The 19,920-nt window shown below is 40.6% G+C and overlaps 2 protein-coding genes across 2 annotated transcripts in view; one reads left to right on the forward strand and one right to left on the reverse strand.

Moving 5' to 3' along the window:
- The window catches only part of SYN2 (synapsin II), a 148,990-nt gene that overhangs the window by 80,375 nt on the left and 48,695 nt on the right, over positions 1-19,920 (forward strand). The window lies entirely within an intron of this gene.
- TIMP4 (TIMP metallopeptidase inhibitor 4) lies at positions 1,388-18,042 on the reverse strand. Its single transcript, XM_083726884.1, has 5 exons — positions 17,673-18,042; positions 8,189-8,286; positions 5,437-5,551; positions 4,011-4,135; positions 1,388-2,247 (listed from the first exon to the last, which is right to left on the reverse strand). The coding sequence occupies exons 1-5, from the start codon at positions 17,800-17,802 to the stop codon at positions 2,050-2,052; spliced, it is 666 nt and encodes a 221-aa protein (XP_083583010.1). The 5' UTR covers positions 17,803-18,042; the 3' UTR covers positions 1,388-2,049.

Raw genomic sequence — 19,920 nt, forward strand, 5'->3', positions numbered from 1 at the left:
GAAGTAGATATCCTTCATAGCATGTTTCTACATAACAGTATGGTCCTAAGCATGTTTACTGAGTAGTAAGTCCCACTGTATCCTAAAAGGTGCCTGGGGCTGCAGCATATAGATCTGTCCCACTGCCTCATAATGCAATTTACAAAACAGGTGGAGAACTGTGGCATCTCCACTGGATTATGAAATAGTCAGAGATGCTCATGGTCAAGGGAGAACACTGTTCCTGCTTCCTCTTTTATGGTGTATCTATAGAAACAAATTTATGAGCTGGGGTGAATGCATAGGTCATAGGAAGTTGTTTTATACTGAATCAGAACATTGGTCCATCTAGCTCAGCGTTGTGTACTCTGGCTGGTAACATCTCTGTACCGTATCATGCAGGAGCCTTTGCTTAGCTGCCTCTGGATGCTGGGGGTTGAACCTGGGACCTTTTGCATGCAGGGCAGATGTTGTCTTACTGAGCTGCAGTCTGTGCAAATTCTGCTGTAAAACGGTGGTGGACAAAAAATAGGTATCAATAATTAGGAACTACAAGCAGGTCAGTGGCCAGATCACCATCAAGGGATATCATTAGAAGGTTAGCACCTCTTTAATCACCTGCTCCAGAAATTAGGACCCGAACCAGTCTCTTCAAGTTACAAGAAAAGAGATTCTGGCGAAACACCAGGAAGAACGTTCTGACGGTAAGGGCTGTTCTACAGTGAAACAGACTCCCTCAGGTGGCTGTGGATACTCTTTCATTGGAGGTTTTTAGCAGAGGTTGTATGGCCACCTGTCATGGATGCTTTAGTTGGGTTTCCTGCATTGGAAGGGGCTGGACTAGATAACTCTCAGGATTCCTTACAGTTCTAAGATTCTATGAATGTAGAACTATTTTGCATGAAGAAACCAGGAAATTGCATACTCAGTAGAGGCCGTTATACCGGAGCTGTCCTTGATTTGTCCCATCATATTTCAAAATATTTAAGTTCCAGGCACTGCATCTGGACATCTATAATTATTGAAGTAGTGATGATCATGATGAAACTTTCACCCTATGTGTGAGGCCACAGCATATCATCCTAGCTTTGTGTTTCAGTCTAAGCTAAAGGTTCTCAGACTCTATCCAGCCTCCTCTGGAAATGCCCTAGGGGCACTTGCATTTCATGCCCTAGGATCAATTCATCCATCTTTCTCTTTTGTCCATGTTTTGCTCCCTTCATTTTGCTTGTTTGTGCATAAGTTAGCAAGACTTGAGAAGCGCATACATTCTCAAACCACTAGAAGGAAAAAAAATGTCTTTTTCTAAGTGGTATGAAGTTGGGTTTACTTGGCCTGATAATGTCATGGTGTTCTTTCAGGGGATGCGGATGTCATAATACTTGTGTAATACAATAATCAGCCTTAGTTTCTGTTTTAGAGTATATTCCAGTTGATTGGACTGCTACACTGGATCTGTTTTGATTATCAAATATGTGTTATGAACAAATCCTTCAAGACAAAGATAAGGCTAGATGAGACATAGTAAGTAGCATACAGAAGAGTGAAGTAGAACATTTTAAATGGCACTCAAAAACATTTAACTTGAATAATCTGAAATGGGAAAAATAATCTTTCATCAGACTTTTTACAGCAGACTGTAATAATATACATACTGTCAAAGCTCTTATGTCTCATGCTACTCCATTTTTTTCAGAAGTGCTATTTTGGAATAAAACAGCAAATTCATCCTATTAACAGGAGTCCAAATTTTGATGAATCTTGTTTTATATGGTTACATTCATTTTGATTTCAAAAGCAGAATTATTGTTATTGTTATTGTTATTATTAAAGAACAAAGAAGTGCTTCCACATAGTTGCTCTCTAAAGTTTTATCAAGGAGTGCTACCTCCAGGAGATTCATTTCTCTTCTTGACTGGATGCCAATTCTACAACCTCTGTACTTTATTTGCACAGCACAATTTGCTTTTGTTTCTAAGCAAGAGACAGTTGTCGGAAGTTCAAAGCAGCAGTGAGCGCACAGCGTCGGATGGACTTAACCCCCTAGGGCTTTGAAAGAAATTACATGATTCATGGTTCACTGATGTCAACAAAGTCTTTTTCTGGAGGAGGGCCACCACGATACCAACTGCATGTTCCATCACTGCGTTTGATACAGGCGTAATGCTTTGCTTGGTGACCATACAGCTTCCTCTCTATCAGCCAATCTGTCCACAGGCATTCATTTGGTGTAGAGATGGAGCAGGGTACCATGTAGCAAGTAGAAATCTAAACATGGAAAAGTACATTAATATCCCATTTTTTAAAATACTTTGCCAGTGCGTACAATTCTATCTACCCATATCTGCAAAGGAACTGGTACCCAAATTATTAGACTGTAGTGAAATACTGTAAACCTTAGGGAAGGTTCAGGGGTGAGTTCAGTCTCAGCCAGCATGGCCAATAGTCAGGGATAGTGAAAGTTGTAGTGTGGAGGGCCACACGTTCCTCAGTCCTCTTCTAGTTGCTTTGGGACAAGGGAAGGGTTTCTTCAACATAGAACAGTTTAGATCTTTTGGCCAACCATATATATTATATATGTACAAAATGAATGCATTCCTTCAACATAGATCATAAGACAATATTGACCAACTTAGTACGGTATATATTTGACTGCACATTTTGTTTCCTGTGAGATGTTACCTTCTTTTAAATATTATTAGTATGAAGAAGAGGAGGAGGAAGAAGAATAATTAATGTGAATTGGTTAAACACAGTGAAAAGTAAAATAAAAACATTATTTCCACAAGTAGTTCTTTTGGTCAGACTACAGATTATGCTCTGTTAATGATATGCTGCTATGACCTTATCCACACTTATTTATTGCTCAGCTCTTTCCAGGCAAAGGCTGCACTTAAAAGCTCCTTGTCCTAGTGTGTTGGGGTTAATTTGTTTTTTACTTGGAGCTTTCCCTGTGAAAACCCGCTCTTTAGCACTCAATCAGAGCAAACATCAATTCAGATGTTCCGCAAATTGCCATTTGCTCCAGTTGAGCTTTAAAGAGTGGATTTTTGCAAGGAAAGCTCCAGAGGGGGAACAAAAGGGTGCTCTGACATAGACCTTCAAAGTGTGGACAGTGCCTGGAAAGAGTGAAGGAAAAGTAAATGTGAATAAGCCCTATGTCTCTTGCTTTCCCTTCTTTCCTAGCCACAGACACCCTCCCAAAATTGATGTGTGGCTACACAAAAGGTCCCATTAGTGACAACAGGTAATTAAAAACAGTAACAGCAACTAACCCTTTACTAGTCACACGGGGTGGGGTAAGGTGAGTTGTAACTGGGGAGGGAAGGGATAAACTTCCCAGTGTGTTGCAGTGAGGCCTCCTAAGATTGTAAAAAAACAAGAAATTTAGCTGCACATTTCACCTTAAGCTAAACATGTAGTCTGACCCTTAGAGTCATGAAGTTTGTATTGATGTTGTACATGTATCTTAAGGACAAATTTCTACATTATGCACATGAAATATGGGAACCAGCCTTGAATGCATTGCGCCATTTTTATGATAAACATATTTTCATGTGAAACATGGCCTATTCATCTAATTCTCTCCAGCAGTATCTAGCACAGGTGAGAAAATTGTCCAGGAGATCAGATGAAAATACAGAGAAAAGTTGTGCTAGATATGGCAGGTTAACAAGAATCACCCAAGCCAAGGCAGCTTGATGTGGGAAAGTGTAACACAAAAGTGTGTGTACTTTCCTTCAAGTCAGAATGCATCCCAGATTAGTTTTAATGAGAAAAGGCAGGCCAAAGAAGGCTAATTCCATTTTCACAGGTTGTTTGATGACAACCTCCATCCCTCCGGATCACTGGCCAAGCTGGTTGGGGCTGATGGGAATTGTAGTCCCAACAACTGCTGGCGGGCACCTTGTTGGCTGCCTGGGCTTATGACTTCAAACAAATACTCAAGTGAAAGAGATTGCCTTGCTCAACCTTTCTTGTGCTATAGGTCTGAAAGAGCAATGATACTCCAATGGGTAAGGTATACTTACTTTACAACCACAGCCCATTTGATATCTCTGATTTAGGCTTTTCTTTTGAGAGAAGGTAAGGTCATCCCATGGTTCAATGTAATTGCACAAATGGATAAGAACTTTACCATCATCTAAAATCTGTCCTGCATTGGTGTAAACATCAAAACACAGGATTCAGAATTGCATTCCCAACATTAAAGATACAATCCACATCAATGAAAGGTTTAGTTTTTGACTTCAGTTATTTGTGAATGTCGCCCTAAGATTTGCTGAAGCAAAAATTTTTTTTTAACATAATGAATAAATACATGGAGCCTGCAATGAAATGTTGCTGTGTAACCCCACCACTAAATAGAATCACACTGACCCAAACTTAGTCTCCTCCAGGCTACTGTTTTTATTGTTGTTATTTATTTAATTTTCTATCCTCTCTTAGATGCCCAGGGCAGCAAACAACTAAGTACTAAATACATTTGTTTCTCTTTTCCAAATGTGGTTTTTGGAGGCCACTGTGCATACTTGGGCAGAGGGAAGAGTTTCTTACATTTTATTAATTTACAAACTACTGTTCTTCTGTATACTTCGCCTGCTAGAAACTACTGGGGGTTTTTTTTGGGGGGGGAGTGTCACATATCGCAAACAGACATAGTCAGGCCAATGCAGAGCTTGTCTGAAGCCCACGGCAGGAGTCCTGTTAGAATAAAGTTATAAACTCAAACAAAAAAGCAGCCGATCTGTTAGCTGGCTTAGTCCTCCAAGGCATGGGCAAGTGTACCTGGCTGCCTCCCTCTTGCACATGCCTGGACACGGTGATAGCCACTATTGGAGGTAATGGCACAGTTCAGACTTCTTTGAGTTTTTAAATGTTATTTAGTACTGTAGTTTACACATTTGTCTCCGTATCTGAAATGGCAAGAAGGACAACTTTTTGAATTAAAACAAGGGGTGCAATTGTAACAGAAATTTCTCTGGGTTGTATCCAACTAAATCACTGCATGTGCAGACAAGTGCAACAGAACTTCTCATCCTAAGCCCACTGCTATCTACTCTGGGAGGTTGCCCCAATTTGCTCAGTCTGCTGGTTGGGTGGTGGCGCAGGGACCTCTTGGCCCAGATCCCACTAATTCTGCATGCTGTTGGATGCCAGCGCAAGGGGGCCTTTCCTACCCTCTCATCCCATAAAAGCAGGTAGAGGGGAAGAGGGGTTCATGCTGTCTGCCAAGCAAAAATGCTTGCGCTGCTGGAACAACCACAAGAGCGCAATGTTTTAATTCCTCCCTTTGGTTTCATATTACTTATGCGAGCACAGTTTTCCATAGCAGCACAGCCCAAATTTTGGCTTTATATGGGCTCCAGTATTTATATTGTTAAATAGCATAATAAGCACTGGCCATGGTACTGTAATATATACTTTGTGTACTGCCTTGGCTTCTGTCTACTGTACCTGTAAGGAGATATTGCTTCTTGTTGTTAGCTTCTAATTTCACCCCACAGAGAGAGGAATCAAAAGGTGTGAAGACATATTGAACATCTTTCAACTTTTCAAATCCTTTGAACATCTGTATTAGGAAAAAGGAAGAAAAAAGTGTTGTGACTAAGATTTTTTGTGAGGTTACAATTGAAACCTTCCTGGTATGGTGGGTGGCAGTACAGCTAGATAAGATTGTCCAGCTTTGTGGCTTGACTAGCCAGTATGTGCAAACTCCTGTCCACAGGGTAGTCCTTTGGGACATAGGAGCCAACTCCTAAGGGCTGTGGGGGTTTTGGCCCCCACAATAAAATATTTGAGGGGACCATGCTTTCCCAAAGTTGATGGGCATTCCCATTCAAATTGTGTGTGCGCGCCACATCATGGGATAAATTATCCAGAGAAGGGCTTACCTGGGCCCCCACAATATTTTATTCACATTGGCACTCCTGCTCTTGGAGGGCTAGGGGAGGGCTAGGGGAGAGCAGAGTAGGAACTTCTCCCCTCTAGCTTGCTCCTCAGTTATAAATTGGAGGCTAATCAAGCCATTAGCCAAGGCTGCAGTTAAATGTTTAGTCATATAGTTTAGAAATTCTACTTTGCATAGCAACAGAACCATGAATAAACCACAACAATGTCTAACATAAATAATTTTCACACAAATATTTGCTTGATTAGCCTGACAGTTGTGTAAGGCTGAGTTCTAGTGTTGTATTAAACCCTGTTTTTGGTATGAATTTCAGAAAAGTGACATATTCAGTTTTGGCCTTCCTATATACTGAGCCTCTGTTCTTGATAGTATTATTTTAGTTTCCTATTGTCCAATGCTCACATGGAAAGTATTCAGGCAAGTTACTAGAACTACAAATTCCATCTTTTCCAACAATTGAGCCTACTGGCTGGGGATGATCAAATTATAGTCCAAAGACATGTGGAAGGCACCATGTTGCTGACCCCTGAATGACATAATTCTTTCTTAAACAATGCACACAAGCCTATGTATATTATTTTTGAAAGGAAATAATGAAATGCGCCTTCTAAATAACTTCCATCAGTAATTGTTAATGAAGTGCAACTGTAAATGAGTTCCCATTATTATATTGTGTTAAGTGTTGACAACTGTAAACAGCTATAAATTCAAAATATTGCTGAAAAATGTGTCTAAAGTTTAAATTCTGAACAGAAAGGTTTCTTTAAAAAACATAGCAACAGATCTATCTATCTATCGCAACATAGCACAAGTGAATTTTATCTACCCAAATGAAGTTTACTTTTTAAAAAATTATCTAGTCTTACCTTTGCACATTTATATTTTATTACCATTTACAAGGGATAGAAACTATAAAGGAATGTCTCAGGTCTATAAATATTCTAAGATGTAAGACAGCTATGTCTTTACAGTACCATTTAAGTCAAAGCATAAATTTTGATCTTCCACTCAAAAGTTTATGTATCTTGATTTTTTCCCTAATAAAATGTGTTCATCAGTAACAATGCTCTCTGCTGAACTCATCCAAGCAAATGTGATAGGTGGGTGCTTAAGTGTTTGCCAGTACAGACTGTCACGAAGCACATGTTGAAGTCAGCGCAGATATGGGAGAAATTGGTCTTGCGAATATCATAACCACAAGGCTCCTCCAGCCTCATAACTGCCCTAAATGGAATTCCCCAGATGCAATGCAGGTGGAAAAGACTTCTCTATTGCCAGCTACACCATGAAATATGTTCTATTCTGTGTTCAGTGGGATTCCCCCCCCCCCCCAAGTTTTCTTTCTGCTACTTGCTAGAGAAAGAAAGAATGCAGCTGGAGAAGCTGCTGAAGCTGATGAAAGGTTCCTCTGGATGTGACCCCAACCTGAGTATCAAGGAACAATGCTGGATCTAAGAGCATCCTCAGACTTGCAACATTGACAATGACACCTTTACACTAATTGTTGACTTTGAAGTTAGAGACAAATGTAGATTAGACAGATTCTCTTTCCACCATACATATTTTCAGAAAGCTTTGTCTGCCAAGAGTATGCCAAGAGTATGCATAAGAACCATCTAAACCCATGCAGTGTCCACTCTTAATGTATAATCCCATCTGAATCTGGGTCTGAGTCTGAATCAACCATTGTAACCCTAAGATTCCTAAACCGAATAGTTGGGGAATATCTCATCCTATGCTTTCTCAAGCACCTACCAATGGTGGTATAAAATGAATCTGATACCATTATAAAACTACTGTTGTCGATGTTCTGGTAACATCTTGTAATGTGTTATATGTTGGGCTGCCTTTGAAGACTGTTCAAAAAGCAGCTGGTGCAGAATTTGGCAGCCAGCTTGTTGACTGGGGCAGGACAGGCTGAACATATAACCCCAATTCTGGCATAGCTGCATTGGCTACCAATTAGTTTCCAAGAATCTGCAAAGCTGTCCTAAATCTTGTTTCTAACACAAGTACTTACGATTATGATTTTGCATTAGTTATTTTCTCATACAAGTTCCAATACAAAAAATATATCTCCTAAACACGGATCAGACATGATTACTTCAGAAGCTATAAAATCATGTTACAGCACAATCTTATATATGTCTGATCAGAAGTTCAACAGAATTTATGCCCAGATAAGTAGTATGTGTTGCACCCTTATGTGCACATTGGAAATTGAGTATAAAACTGACCAGGAGTAGTAGTAGTATTCAATGACATTTAAGCACCATAATAAACAATTTTTTCATGTACCTTTATTTGTTTGATTTCATATCGAATCATTTTGTGAGTATGAAGAGGGTCTTCACTTGATGCGATCACTTTTTCACTGGAAATTTTTGCTCGAATCACTGCAAGTAAATGAAAGCAAAACAGGCATTTTAGAATTTATTCACCTGTTCTTTCTGTAGTGTGACATATTATTTGTACTATAAAGCACAGCTGCTGTTATATTTAGTACAGTCTATTTCTCTTTCCCGACGCGGGTGGCGCTGTGGGTAAAACCTCAGTGCCTAGGACTTGCCGATTGCATGGTCGGCAGTTCGAATCCCCGCGGTGGGGTGCGCTCCTGTTGCTCGGTCCCAGCGCCTGCCAACCTAGCAGTTCGAAAGCACCTTCGGGTGCAAGTAGATAAATAGGGACCGCTTACTAGTAGGAAGGTAAACGGCGTTTCCGTGTGCGGCTCTGGCTCGCCAGAGCAGCTTCGTCACGCTGGCCACGTGACCCGGAAGTGTCTGCGGACAGCGCTGGCTCCCGGCCTATAGAGTGAGATGAGCGCACAACCCCAGAGTCTGTCAAGACTGGCCCGTACGGGCAGGGGTACCTTTACCTTTTACCTATTTCTCTTTCCCACCCCCATCTAATATGAAGCTGAACGTGATTAAGACTTGAGTTCTCCTATGGTAATAATTTCACATAGCAAGTGCTAACATCTAGATTTCAACCAAATTCTGTTAAGGCAGTACTGATGCTGTATCAGGCTAGTTCACATGACTTCACGATGGGAATATGTGGACTCCTAAGGGGAGCTCATAGCTACATCACTCCTTCTCAGTCCTTTGTATTGCTGTGCCAAGATGAGCCAAGGTTTGGTATAGCATTTAGTTCAAATTGGGAGTTCTTATAGTTAAGCTCTCTATTCACTAACCACAAGCTGTAACCCAGGTTTGCTCTTGCATTAGTTCAATATGAGTTGGTAGCAATAAGTAAACTTCTCTCCAAGTACCCTCATATTTCCACACCCTCAGTAAACTACATATATTTCAGCTTTCTGTGCTGTGCAGTCCAAGTTTCTGTGTGCTGCCTTCCACCAGTGACCAGATGAAAATGGATGTCCGTGCCCCACCCCACTACTATTAGGCAAAGAAACTGTTCCCAAGGTAAACAATGTATAGCAGCCTTCAAATAGCATAGCAGTGCTGCTGCTCTGAAGGATGGTCGTATATGGTTGCCCTTCTTCCTAGACATGTTATCCTCTGTGCCCATACAAGTTGCTGGAGCTCTTTACTAGGGAGAGATAATTCAATCTTTCCTTCCCATGCAAGGTCTTAACACCTTAATCCTCCCTCGAACATCTCTTGCATACAGCAAAGGAGTGAAGGAAAAAGGAAAATTGTAGTCATGAGATGTATGGGGGAGTAACAGGTAGAAGATTAAGATCTCTTTCTCTCTCGCTAATTTTTCTGCAGTTTCTCTTATTTTTCATCTACCTATCATGTGAGGATAGCATAGGTGCCATCATGTCCAACAACTTTTGTGTCCAACGAATTGGATACTAAGGCCTCTTGAAAGAAATTTTGGGCTACTGATAAGAAAATATTCACAGCCCATTCCTACCTAAGTCTCAAGCCTCAGGTAGATGGTTGATCATCTACTGTTTGATGTCGGATATCACCAAAAAGAGAGAGATAAATGAGGGAATTCTGTAGCTATTCCTGCCTGCCTGCTCCCTGGGCCCTGAGCCAACAGTCTGAAAACTATTTTGCGCCTCCCTCTACTCTGCCAAACTCAACAAAGGAGAGGTGGACCCTGTCAGTTATCCCTGGTGTCGTCCCCCCACCCTTTCTCTGAGGATAATTTTATATAACTGAAATATGTGCATAGCTGCAGTTTTACTGATGGGTGATGCATTTTCAAAGAAACCATACTGAATGAGAAAATCCCACCTACGGGCCACAGTATTTTAAATTTTATTTTGACAGCTTTACAGTGGTACCTCTAGTTACAAACTTAATTCGCTCCGGAGGTTTGTTCTTAACCTGCAACTTCTTAACTAGAGGCGTGCTTTCGCTAATGGGGCCTATTGCGGTCGCTGTGCCGCCAGCACACAATTTCCGTTCTCCTCCTGGGTCAAAGTTCTCAACTCGATGTAAGTCTTCCAGGTGAGTGGAGTTTGTAACCTGAAGCGTTTCTAACCTGAGGCGTTTGTAACTCAAGGTACCACTGTATAAGAAAAAAATGTTGTTTTGTGTCCTGCAGTATTGCAGAAAGCCCGCTCTAGATATTTCTGTCTTGCAGTCATGAAGAAAATACAGACCCCTAAAGATTTGGTTAACCAAAATTGTAATGATGAAGTCGCTCTCCTGTGTATCAGTATGGGTTGTCTCTTCCAATTTGTAGAACAGCTGTATGCTGTTCTCTTATTTCAGCTGGAGTCAGCCATCATTAGTGTGATGAATGGTAGCCAATTTGGAAATATCAACTGTGATAATTACACAAATTAGCTACTTCGTATTCTTTCAGTGGTAAAATACTGGATCACCCAAGTTTGCTGATTAATACATCAGTAGGGTTTTTTTTTAATGAGTTCCAGAGCTTCAGAACTCATAACAAAATCGCTGGCAAAGACGCTGGGATCTTATTCATTGAGGTTCATGAGTTTGTCTATAAAAGAAATTTAAAAATGTTTCCAACATGCTTCCATAGTCCCCAAACCACACTTCCTTTGAGCAAACAAAATACAATTTGCTGTGTGGCAAATGAGGACATTTGCAAAAGCCTGTTAGTTAGCATTATGCAGCAGAAAAAGTATGTGTTAGCTCCTTCTAGCTTTATAAATCACTGCACTTAACAATGATGTAGATGTCCTGTAGGAAGGAGCCTCAAGGCTAGCCCTAACATAAGGGAGAGTGAGGTGACCACCTTAGGCATGATCTTTTTTGAAAGGGCAGCATATTGTTAGTTTTTTTAATGTATTATTGCTGTATTTATATTGCCAGAGTGTAGGGTAGACTGTTGTGGGATATTCTGCTTCATCTGCAAAACAGCAACAACTTTGTTGGCAGTATTGAGTATTATACAACTTGGCAGGACCAGGCAAGGGAGTTCTGCCACTTGCTCTCTGTCTCAGGTGGCAAAATGTCTTGGGCTAGCCCTGGATGACCTAAAGCAGGAATGGCCAGCATCTTAAGTCCAGGAGGTAGAATTTATATATTAATACATTTCTGTTAGTGTACAGTGGTGCCTCGCAAGACGAAATTAATTCGTTCCGCAAGTCTTTTCGTCTTGCGAGTTTTTCGTCTTGCGAAGCACGGTTTCCCATAGGAATGCATTGAAAATCAATCAATGCGTTCCTATGGAAACCGCCTTCAGACCAGGTTTGGGGACAGTCTGTCCCCCGACCTCTTCTGAAGGCCGACGTGGGGGGGCGAAAGTCTTTGCTTCCCCCCCCCCTTCCCGGGACAGCGGAGACTTCTCCGCTGTCCGGGGTGATCTTAAAATGCTGGCGGGCGGCAGCGCTGCCGCCCGCCAGCATTTTAAAATCCCCCGGGAAGGCAGGCAGGGGGGACAAAGACTTCTGCCCCCCACCCGCCTTCAGAAGAGGTCCAGAGGGCTCTCCAAGCTGCGGATAGCAGCCTGCTGCCCCGCGTGAGGGGCAGACATTCGCAGCTTGGGGAGCCCTGCAGGACTTCCCCGCAGGGCTCTCCAAGCTGCGGATAGCAGCCTGCTGCCCTGCGCGAGGGGCGCTCTTAAGAAGAGCGCCCCTCGCGCGGCGCAGACATTCGCAGCTTGGGGAACCCTGCAGGACTTCCCCGCAGGGCTCTCCAAGCGGCGAATGTCGGCCCAGCGCGAGGGGCGCTCTGCTTAAGAGCGCCCCTCGCGCGGGGCAGCAGGCTGCGCACCTTCCCCTCTGTTCCCGGACCTGTCCTGAAGGCTTGCGGTGGGAGGAGGGCTTTCCTGCCCACCGCCAACATTCAGAATGCTGTTCTGAATGTTGGCGGTGGGGAGGAAAAACCCTCCTCCCACCGCAAGCCCCGGGAACAGAGGAGAAGCCCTTCGCGCCTTCCCCTCTGTTCCCGGACCTCCCACCGCAAGCCTTAGGACAGGTCCGGGAACAGAGGAGAAGGCGCGCTGCGCTTCCCCACTGTCCCCGGAGATTTCCCTATGGGCTTTCGTCTTGCGAAGCAAGCCCATAGGGAAATTCGTCTTGCGAAGCCACTAAAAAATCGGAAAACCCTTTCGTCTTGCGGGTTTTTCGTTTAGCGAGGCATTCGTCTTGCGGGGCACCACTGTATATATATTATATGGCTACTTCTTTGTATATATATATATATTTTTAATATGGCTGTTTTAAGATGGTCTATATCTGTAACGCCTAATAAAGGTTTCGAGAAAGAAAAAAAGAAAAAGTATTAACTCCTAGCTACTTGGTGGCCATGAATTATAGAAGGGAGAACTATTCTGCCACTTGTGAAAGCTGGATAATTATTCTTTAAGGGCTTTGAATTCAGTTGTGTGGCCAGCTATCCAAGCTTATGGCATAGGTTGTTGCTGCAAAGGAACTTGCTCCTCCAGTATGGGGTCATGGGGTCAAGCTGCTCCTGTTCTAAACAACAGCTCAGAACTCCCAGTTCCTCACAGGCTGAGCAAAAATGTCTTGAAAATATTGATTATTCCACAAGTGTCAGCTACAGCAGCTGCTTATTATCACCATCACATTATTATTAATATTATCATCATCATTACCTCATTTTTGAGTCTAGAAATCCTCTAGGTACTTTGCAAAACCCCCACAATATTTCAGTACAAAGCTATGGTTAGCTAAGGGTGGAGTGGGGTATATTACTTCCATTTGTCCTCTTGATCATAAGAACATCAGGAGAGCCAACATCATGTACACAAAGAGCATCGATGTTGCAATTCTATTCACACTTACATGTGAGTAAGCATCACTGAACAGTGAAGTAAGCATGCAAAGGACTGCACTTTTGAGACACTTTATATTATTTTTATGCAAAATTTAATTCATCAGCATGGAAGAGGGCCAGATTAAACATGAAATTCTATGAGAGCCTGTGAGGAATATCTGTGAGGAATAGAAAGCATCCATCATCACTAAGACATACCTTCTGTTTCCAGAAATATTAAGTATTTTATATAAATAGATACTTGGAAGATGCATATAACTTCTCTCTCCTTACTGTCCATTAAAAAGCATCCAGTTAGGCCTTGATAGTGGGGTGGAGGAGGTTGGGCAGTTTCTATCTGTAGGGCTGCTTCTCATGGTCAGGAAGAGTTTATATTATATTGTTTGGCTGGGGCTGCCACAGTTTTCTCTTATATTGCCAACTGAAGAGTTTCTCTTCGAAACTGGGATCACCAGGCTCTGGTCCTGTCTATTGCTACAGCTGCTCCGCCGCTTTCAAGAATTCCCTTGTGCCGGCGATATGAATATATCTTACTAATTGTTATATTGTATTTGTTGTGATAAGTCTGAAGTTCCGCTTGTATGCACTGTATGCCTTATAATAGTGGGTACACTGTGATGAACACATTTGTTGTACTTTGTTTGCTATATATTGTAGCTTCGTATGTTGACCTGAACCCCTATCCCCCCCCATTTGTGTAGATTCTTACACAGTGGGTTCCTTATTTTTTGTGCTTACTGATTTCTTTTACGCATTTACCTGAATTCTGGAATCTTTCCTAAAATATACTTTGAGCAAAGATGGTTCTTGACACAAATACAGTGCTCAATATTTGTAATTTTCAGTAGGTAGGCTCCATTTCTTTCAATAACTCTTAAAAGTCTAATTTACTTCCTAGTAGAATCAAGTGTGAGGTAAGATGTAGGGGGTAAAAATAATGCTCATTTTCTGAAAAGTAATTATTACTTTGAAGCTAGTTTGTCAAGTAAGGTCACATATAAAGGTATATAAAGAGTGTGTAGTAGATAACATAATTGTCTAATTGTCCAATATAGAATTTTTGCTGCCATATACTGAAACAAACGCACATTTAAGAATCATGCACTTGTTTTCTGCCACCATCCCACATGCTATTTCTCAATTCCAGCATACCAGTTTATTTCTTCCAAGTTACTTGGGCCTACTTAGTAGCTATGAATGTTTCGAAACTAGGCATAGCTTGAAGCAACAAAAGCAGCAAAACCACTAATCACACAGACAAATGCAACAATGAAAGTGCTTCTTGTTTCATCTTGGGAATGGTAAGGGTTCTGAATTAGCCAAAGGTCACCCATGTATACGGTATCTTGATTTAACCAGTGCCTGGGATACCCTCCTTCATTCACACATAATTTCCAAAGGAGCAAAATTAATAAAAAGGAAGAGAAACGGAAGGGCAAAAAAAGATAGGAACAGCTGAAGCATTAGCACAATTTTCATATTCCTTTAGTATAACATTTTTTTCTTCTCTTCTTTTTGTATTGATTTACTATGTGCTGTGAGATTCCCTGAACATCCCAATGGATAAAGAAACTGCAAACTGAACATTAAAATACCACATAATAGAGTAGTATAAACTAGTATATAAAGCAGCTTTATATTATAAATATAAATAAATTAAACTGACATAACCAATGAATACTCATTTGAAAAGATCAAAATAAACTGCGTATAACTAAGCCTAACACATTTTGACCATTCTTCAATGGTCTATATGTACAATAGGTAATGTATACAAATATGTATATGTTTCTGACCTCTGAGATGGCTGACGTAAGCAAAGCAAATGCATTGGAAGGGCAAGATAAAAGTAGTCAATAAAGAAGTTAACAATTATTAATAACTTAACTAGAACTAAAAATAGTAAAGAACTTTCAAAGAAGTGAAAGTCTGGTGCAAGGAATTTATCATAGTTAGATGCTATTCTGCATTCACAGACATACTACTATTTTTCATGTTTTCGTAATCATTCTCTAATTTTTCATGCTCTGTAAAAAGGATGTTCAGACTATGGAAGTGATATTTCTGAATTTTTACAACCCACAACTCTTGCAAAGTAGAGCTACACAAGAGCAGTCATACGATCACTTCCATCCCTCACAGTATATCAACCGGAGCTCCTTCAGTAGTTATAATGTCTTAAGAGAATTCTACAAATATCAACCTCTATCATGCTTCCTTCTTGTGTTTTATTTGGAAAAGGGGGCAGCAGGTATAGGCAGTGGTAAAACTACATTTGGGGGCCCCTTGAAGTTTGAGCTGTTGTGGGGACCCCTTTGCAACCAGTAGTGAGATCTGGGTAACCACTGTTATCTTCTTCAATGGGGTTGTTCCATGATAGATCACCACAATTTAAAAAAATTAACTACTATACCTCAGATTTTGATTAAAATTGCTATACTGGATTATCCCACAAGTCACTGGTGTGGATAAATATTCCCTATGCCTTATAGTTTTCAAGTTATTGGTGGGGGGGCTGGTAAAAATTAGGGAGATGTTATATACATGCATGAATAAAGTCGCTCCCTCCAGGATTAGGAGCCCTGAAGCTGAAACTTCATTTGTTTTATAGTAGATTAGCCCCTGGGTATAGGAAACATTCACAATTCTGTGACCATACTTCAAAAGCAAGCACCTAATTCATAGGTGGCATTCTTCCATATGCTTTCTGAGCCTTGGCCTTAAGTATAAATGACAATGGCTGCGAAGTGTACTTCAGAATACGGAAATATGGGTTTACAAGAAGGACCTACAACAAAATGCTGCAGCACTTAGTGCTTCTGTTCAGCATTCGATCCCCTCCTCCTCATTTCCCTACTACACCTCAGTCAGCATTATGTGACTACTGAGCATGCTCAATTCTCACTGGTCTGTTTTGAGTGGGTGTGCTTTGGCCCCCTTCAATTCTTTTTGCTAAATATTTTTTGAGCTTTTGAGGTTTCTTCGAGAATGTTGATACATCCCTCTTGTTTCTTAGTGGCCCCATTTTGGCTAGAATCCTGCCAGTAGTCACCAGCTGAGTTTATTATTAGTAGGTATAATAGCAAGCATAAGATCTTTCTCTATAGTCCACATTAGTCAGTAATATATGCTGTATAGAAAAACTGGATGGTCTTTGCTTTCCCCAGCCACCTGTCACATTAACACTCCAAAGACCTGAGTAAGTAAAGGTTCAGTAGTCCAGATTAAATATGAACCCAGTTATGTTTTTAGTTGCCCATATAAAGCACTTCGAGAATTAAATCTGTTAAGAAACTAAACATCCCATTTTGCTCCATTGCAGCAACTGAGGTATTTGTTTACTTTTAAGTATTGCATGCACTTGGATCCAGTTAGAGTTTTGCATGCTTGGTTTTCAAACCCTAGAAAAAAGTATTTTAAGAATTGTGTAGAGGGATCCTCTCCCTCTCTCACTCTTTTTATATTGACGCTTAATGTACTACTAAACACTGTCAGGTGTCAGAGTCTTCTTTCCTAGTTTCAAACTGGTCATCAGCACAATATCTGTGTGAATATATTTCACATTTCAGAGAAGTGTCATGCACCAGAATTGTATCAGATGCATTTTGAGTACTGCTTTCTTTTACGCATTTAACAGCTGTTAAACTGAAGTAGCACTAGCTGGTACTTTTTCCTATACTTCACATTATTCTAGGTTGTCATGTCTGGTGTACGTAATTTAATGAAAACATTACTTAACACAGCCAGATTAAGAAACAATTTAATTCATGGTTTTAAACAGAGTTTGTCATGGCTACAAAGATTTTCTGTCAGCACATGAAAGCAATTAATCAGTATGCAGAAGGTATTGCCTATCCCATAGAGATGCTAATTTTGTGACATTTTAGAAACTCATGTTCTACATTTACTGTTCACTCTGGATGGAAGCTAACTAGCCACAGCTCAAGCTGAAAATGAAAAGACTACAAAAGTCACATTTTCCTATCCCATTCTCTAATTGTAAAACTTTAGATTTTTAAATATATAGATCAAATACTTAGTAATAAAACTAGGCATTTTATACTTAGACTCTATAGAGTATTTTGCAGAAATGTTCATCCATACACAATTTTAAATAGCATGTTTTGAGCATGATACATTCTCGATTTAAAATGATAAAAAGCAGATTATCTTAAAAAATAAGTGAATGTTAATATCTATTTAGAAAGCAGTGTAACAAACAGAATGCCTACAAGCCCTCCACAGAACACATATAACCACATCCTTATTATTCTACATATTAAATGTCAGAATCTAATGCTCAGAAACTCGTCATGAAGAAAACCCATAAAAGATTTCAGCCACCAATTGCAACAAATCATTGCAGAGAAAACTGAAAAGCAAAAATAAACGGGAGCAACTGCTTCCAGATGCTTTTGTAATATTATTCTTGAAATCTTTTTTGTGTGTAACCACTTCTTCAGAGTCCCAAACAACCATTATTGGATATGAGCCCCTAAAGGGTTTGCAGAGAAGTATGCCCACAGTTAATCTAGCGTCAGTTGATTTCTTACAGGCAGCATAAAAAGAGTATAGTGTTTATGACTCACCTAAAGCCGAATCGCAGATTTGCTGCTGTGGATGTGCAGGGGCACAGCTGCAAGCCTCTATAAGCTCCTGAATTCTGAGGGTTAGAAGAAGTAGCAGTGAAAATAACAAGGTACTGAGTAGAGGATTCATGCTGCTTGAAACTCGGCTTGCTGGCCAGCTTGAAGAAAATGTTCTTTCGCTCTTGAGTTTATATCTAAACTTCCTAATGACTGTCTGCTTTCTTCTTTGTGCAACCAGCAGTTCAATTTCAGCAGACTTAAAATGCTTTGCGGGGGGGGGGGGAGCCCTCTCAGCTCAGCCTGAACATATACTTTTGTTAACTGACTTCTAATGTCCCTGACATAAGACCCCCTTTTTTATTGCCCTGATACTTAGTTGTAACCCCGCCTTCCTTTAAGGAAAAAGCACATCATTGGTGAAAATACTGTATGACAGGTTTGCTCTACCAAAGGAAAGGTTACCTTTTTTGATTGCATCACAGTGTTGTTGTTGTGAGTCATTGTCAGCAATAATCACGAAGGCCTTCCAGAAAACACATTCTTCTTGATTTTAGGCTATTTAGAAGACTTTTTAAAAAGAAGAAGATATAAATTAGCCTGCAATATGGTATGTCATTGTCTGTTTCTCTCGACAAAGTAAAAAAATGTCAAAGCCATTGCTTCCTTTCACTTTAAGGCTCAGCTTTAGTTTCATCCCCTAATCTCCCCCTGTCCCTTTTAACATTTTCTTGGAATAATGCCTCTATGCGGGTTGCACAGATGATCATTCATGAAGAGGAAATGTTACAAGCATTGCCTGAGAGGCATACACAGTTGGAACATACAAACGATACCAGGACAGGATTGCAGTAGAGCAGTTTAGCTGCTATCTGGTAATGGATTTGTTTGAAGTATTGATTAACTTTTTTTTTAAGTGCCCTAAGTCTGAATTTGTAAGAGGAGCTTCTAATTTAACACCATATTAGCAGTGACCTGAAACAGGGGCATGCAGTTTGCAAATATTTTATGCCCCTGCTGAGTGTGCTCCTTCTTAGCTGTATGGGTGAGAGGGGCAGGGTTTGGGCTTTTTTCTTTTCTTTTTTTGGAAAGCTACAGAGCAGTTCGACATATTGGGGTGGGAAAGCATTTAGCATATTGCATGAACTCCATAAGAACCACTGACTGGTGAGTCATAGGAGATTGAGGTGTATTATCACTGCTTTGGTTGTTCTATAAAAATTCTGTTTTTTCCACATAACATTAAGAAACTGGAATCTTAATTTACACAGTTCAAGCAGCTTGTGACAATTAAAAAATATAATAATCAGCAGGTTGAAAACAATGAATTCTCAAGACAGTAGGAAGGATAGATAACTAATTTCCTAAAACAGCATGAACCTGGCCGTGAGCTTTAACTTCAGCAGTAGAGCACCAGAGTTAAAGGGCCAGTTTACTAAAGAAGCATAAAGAAGTTTTAAGTTCTCTGCTGCTGCAATATGGCAAAACACACTATTCCTCTGAAATGTGCACCCCCACTTTGTGTTGGTCAGGGAATAAACTAGGGAAAAAGAGTTTTGGGGTTTTTTTGGCTTCTTATAGAGCCAAGGGCTTGAAAGAACCAAGCAACATATGTTTGAGATATGTTTTGGAACAAATGTAACTAGTAACTGACTTGACTAATGGCATGATTATATCCTTCAGCTGAACTCAGCAGAATTATATGTCCACCAGCCGCTGTGGCTACTGGGCAGTTTACCTAAGATCATAGTGATCTTAGGCTAGATTGACTAGATAGAGCACTGCATGCCATCTACAAGTGTTATATAGAAGGGTAATTACTCCTGAGTAATTAGCAGCTACCTTTCTTTACTGTGTAAAGTTTACCCTGTAGCAATTGGCATTACAATAATTACCTGCGGATTAACAAGGGGATCAGTTACTGCTAAACAGCTGCCTGACAAGCTGCGAATCTTGGTGCAAAACATACTTCTAAGCAGAGGGGGGGTTTGCATTGTTATTTAACTGTATAAGCAGTGGTCAGGCTGTCAAACTGGGCCACAATGTCAAAAGTATGAGAAAGTGCAGCTCTAGTACGCTGCATATATCATGCACTTTCCTGTGGTTCCTTGGCATGGTTTTGCCTCCATTTTATGGACTCAAGAACCAGGAAACAGAACAGCATAGGAGACACAGGCAGGAGTGTATATAAGATGCCATGACTGTCCTGTTCCCACAATATCAGAGCTGCTGGGCTTAGAGTAATAGGCTT

Source organism: Podarcis gaigeae (genome assembly GCF_964106915.1).
Source record: "Podarcis gaigeae genome assembly, chromosome: 2".
Taxonomy (NCBI): domain Eukaryota; kingdom Metazoa; phylum Chordata; class Lepidosauria; order Squamata; family Lacertidae; genus Podarcis; species Podarcis gaigeae.

Coding starts and splice junctions, on each gene's coding strand:
- TIMP4 (XM_083726884.1), bottom strand. CDS start 17,802: ATGAATCCTCTACTCAGTACCTTGTTATTTTCACTGCTACTTCTTCTA. Junction 5,552..8,188: donor ATGAAATCAAACAAATAAAG/GTACATGAAAAA, acceptor TTCCTAATACAG/ATGTTCAAAGGATTTGAAAA. Junction 2,248..4,010: donor AAATGGGCTGTGGTTGTAAA/GTAAGTATACCT, acceptor TTCCATGTTTAG/ATTTCTACTTGCTACATGGT.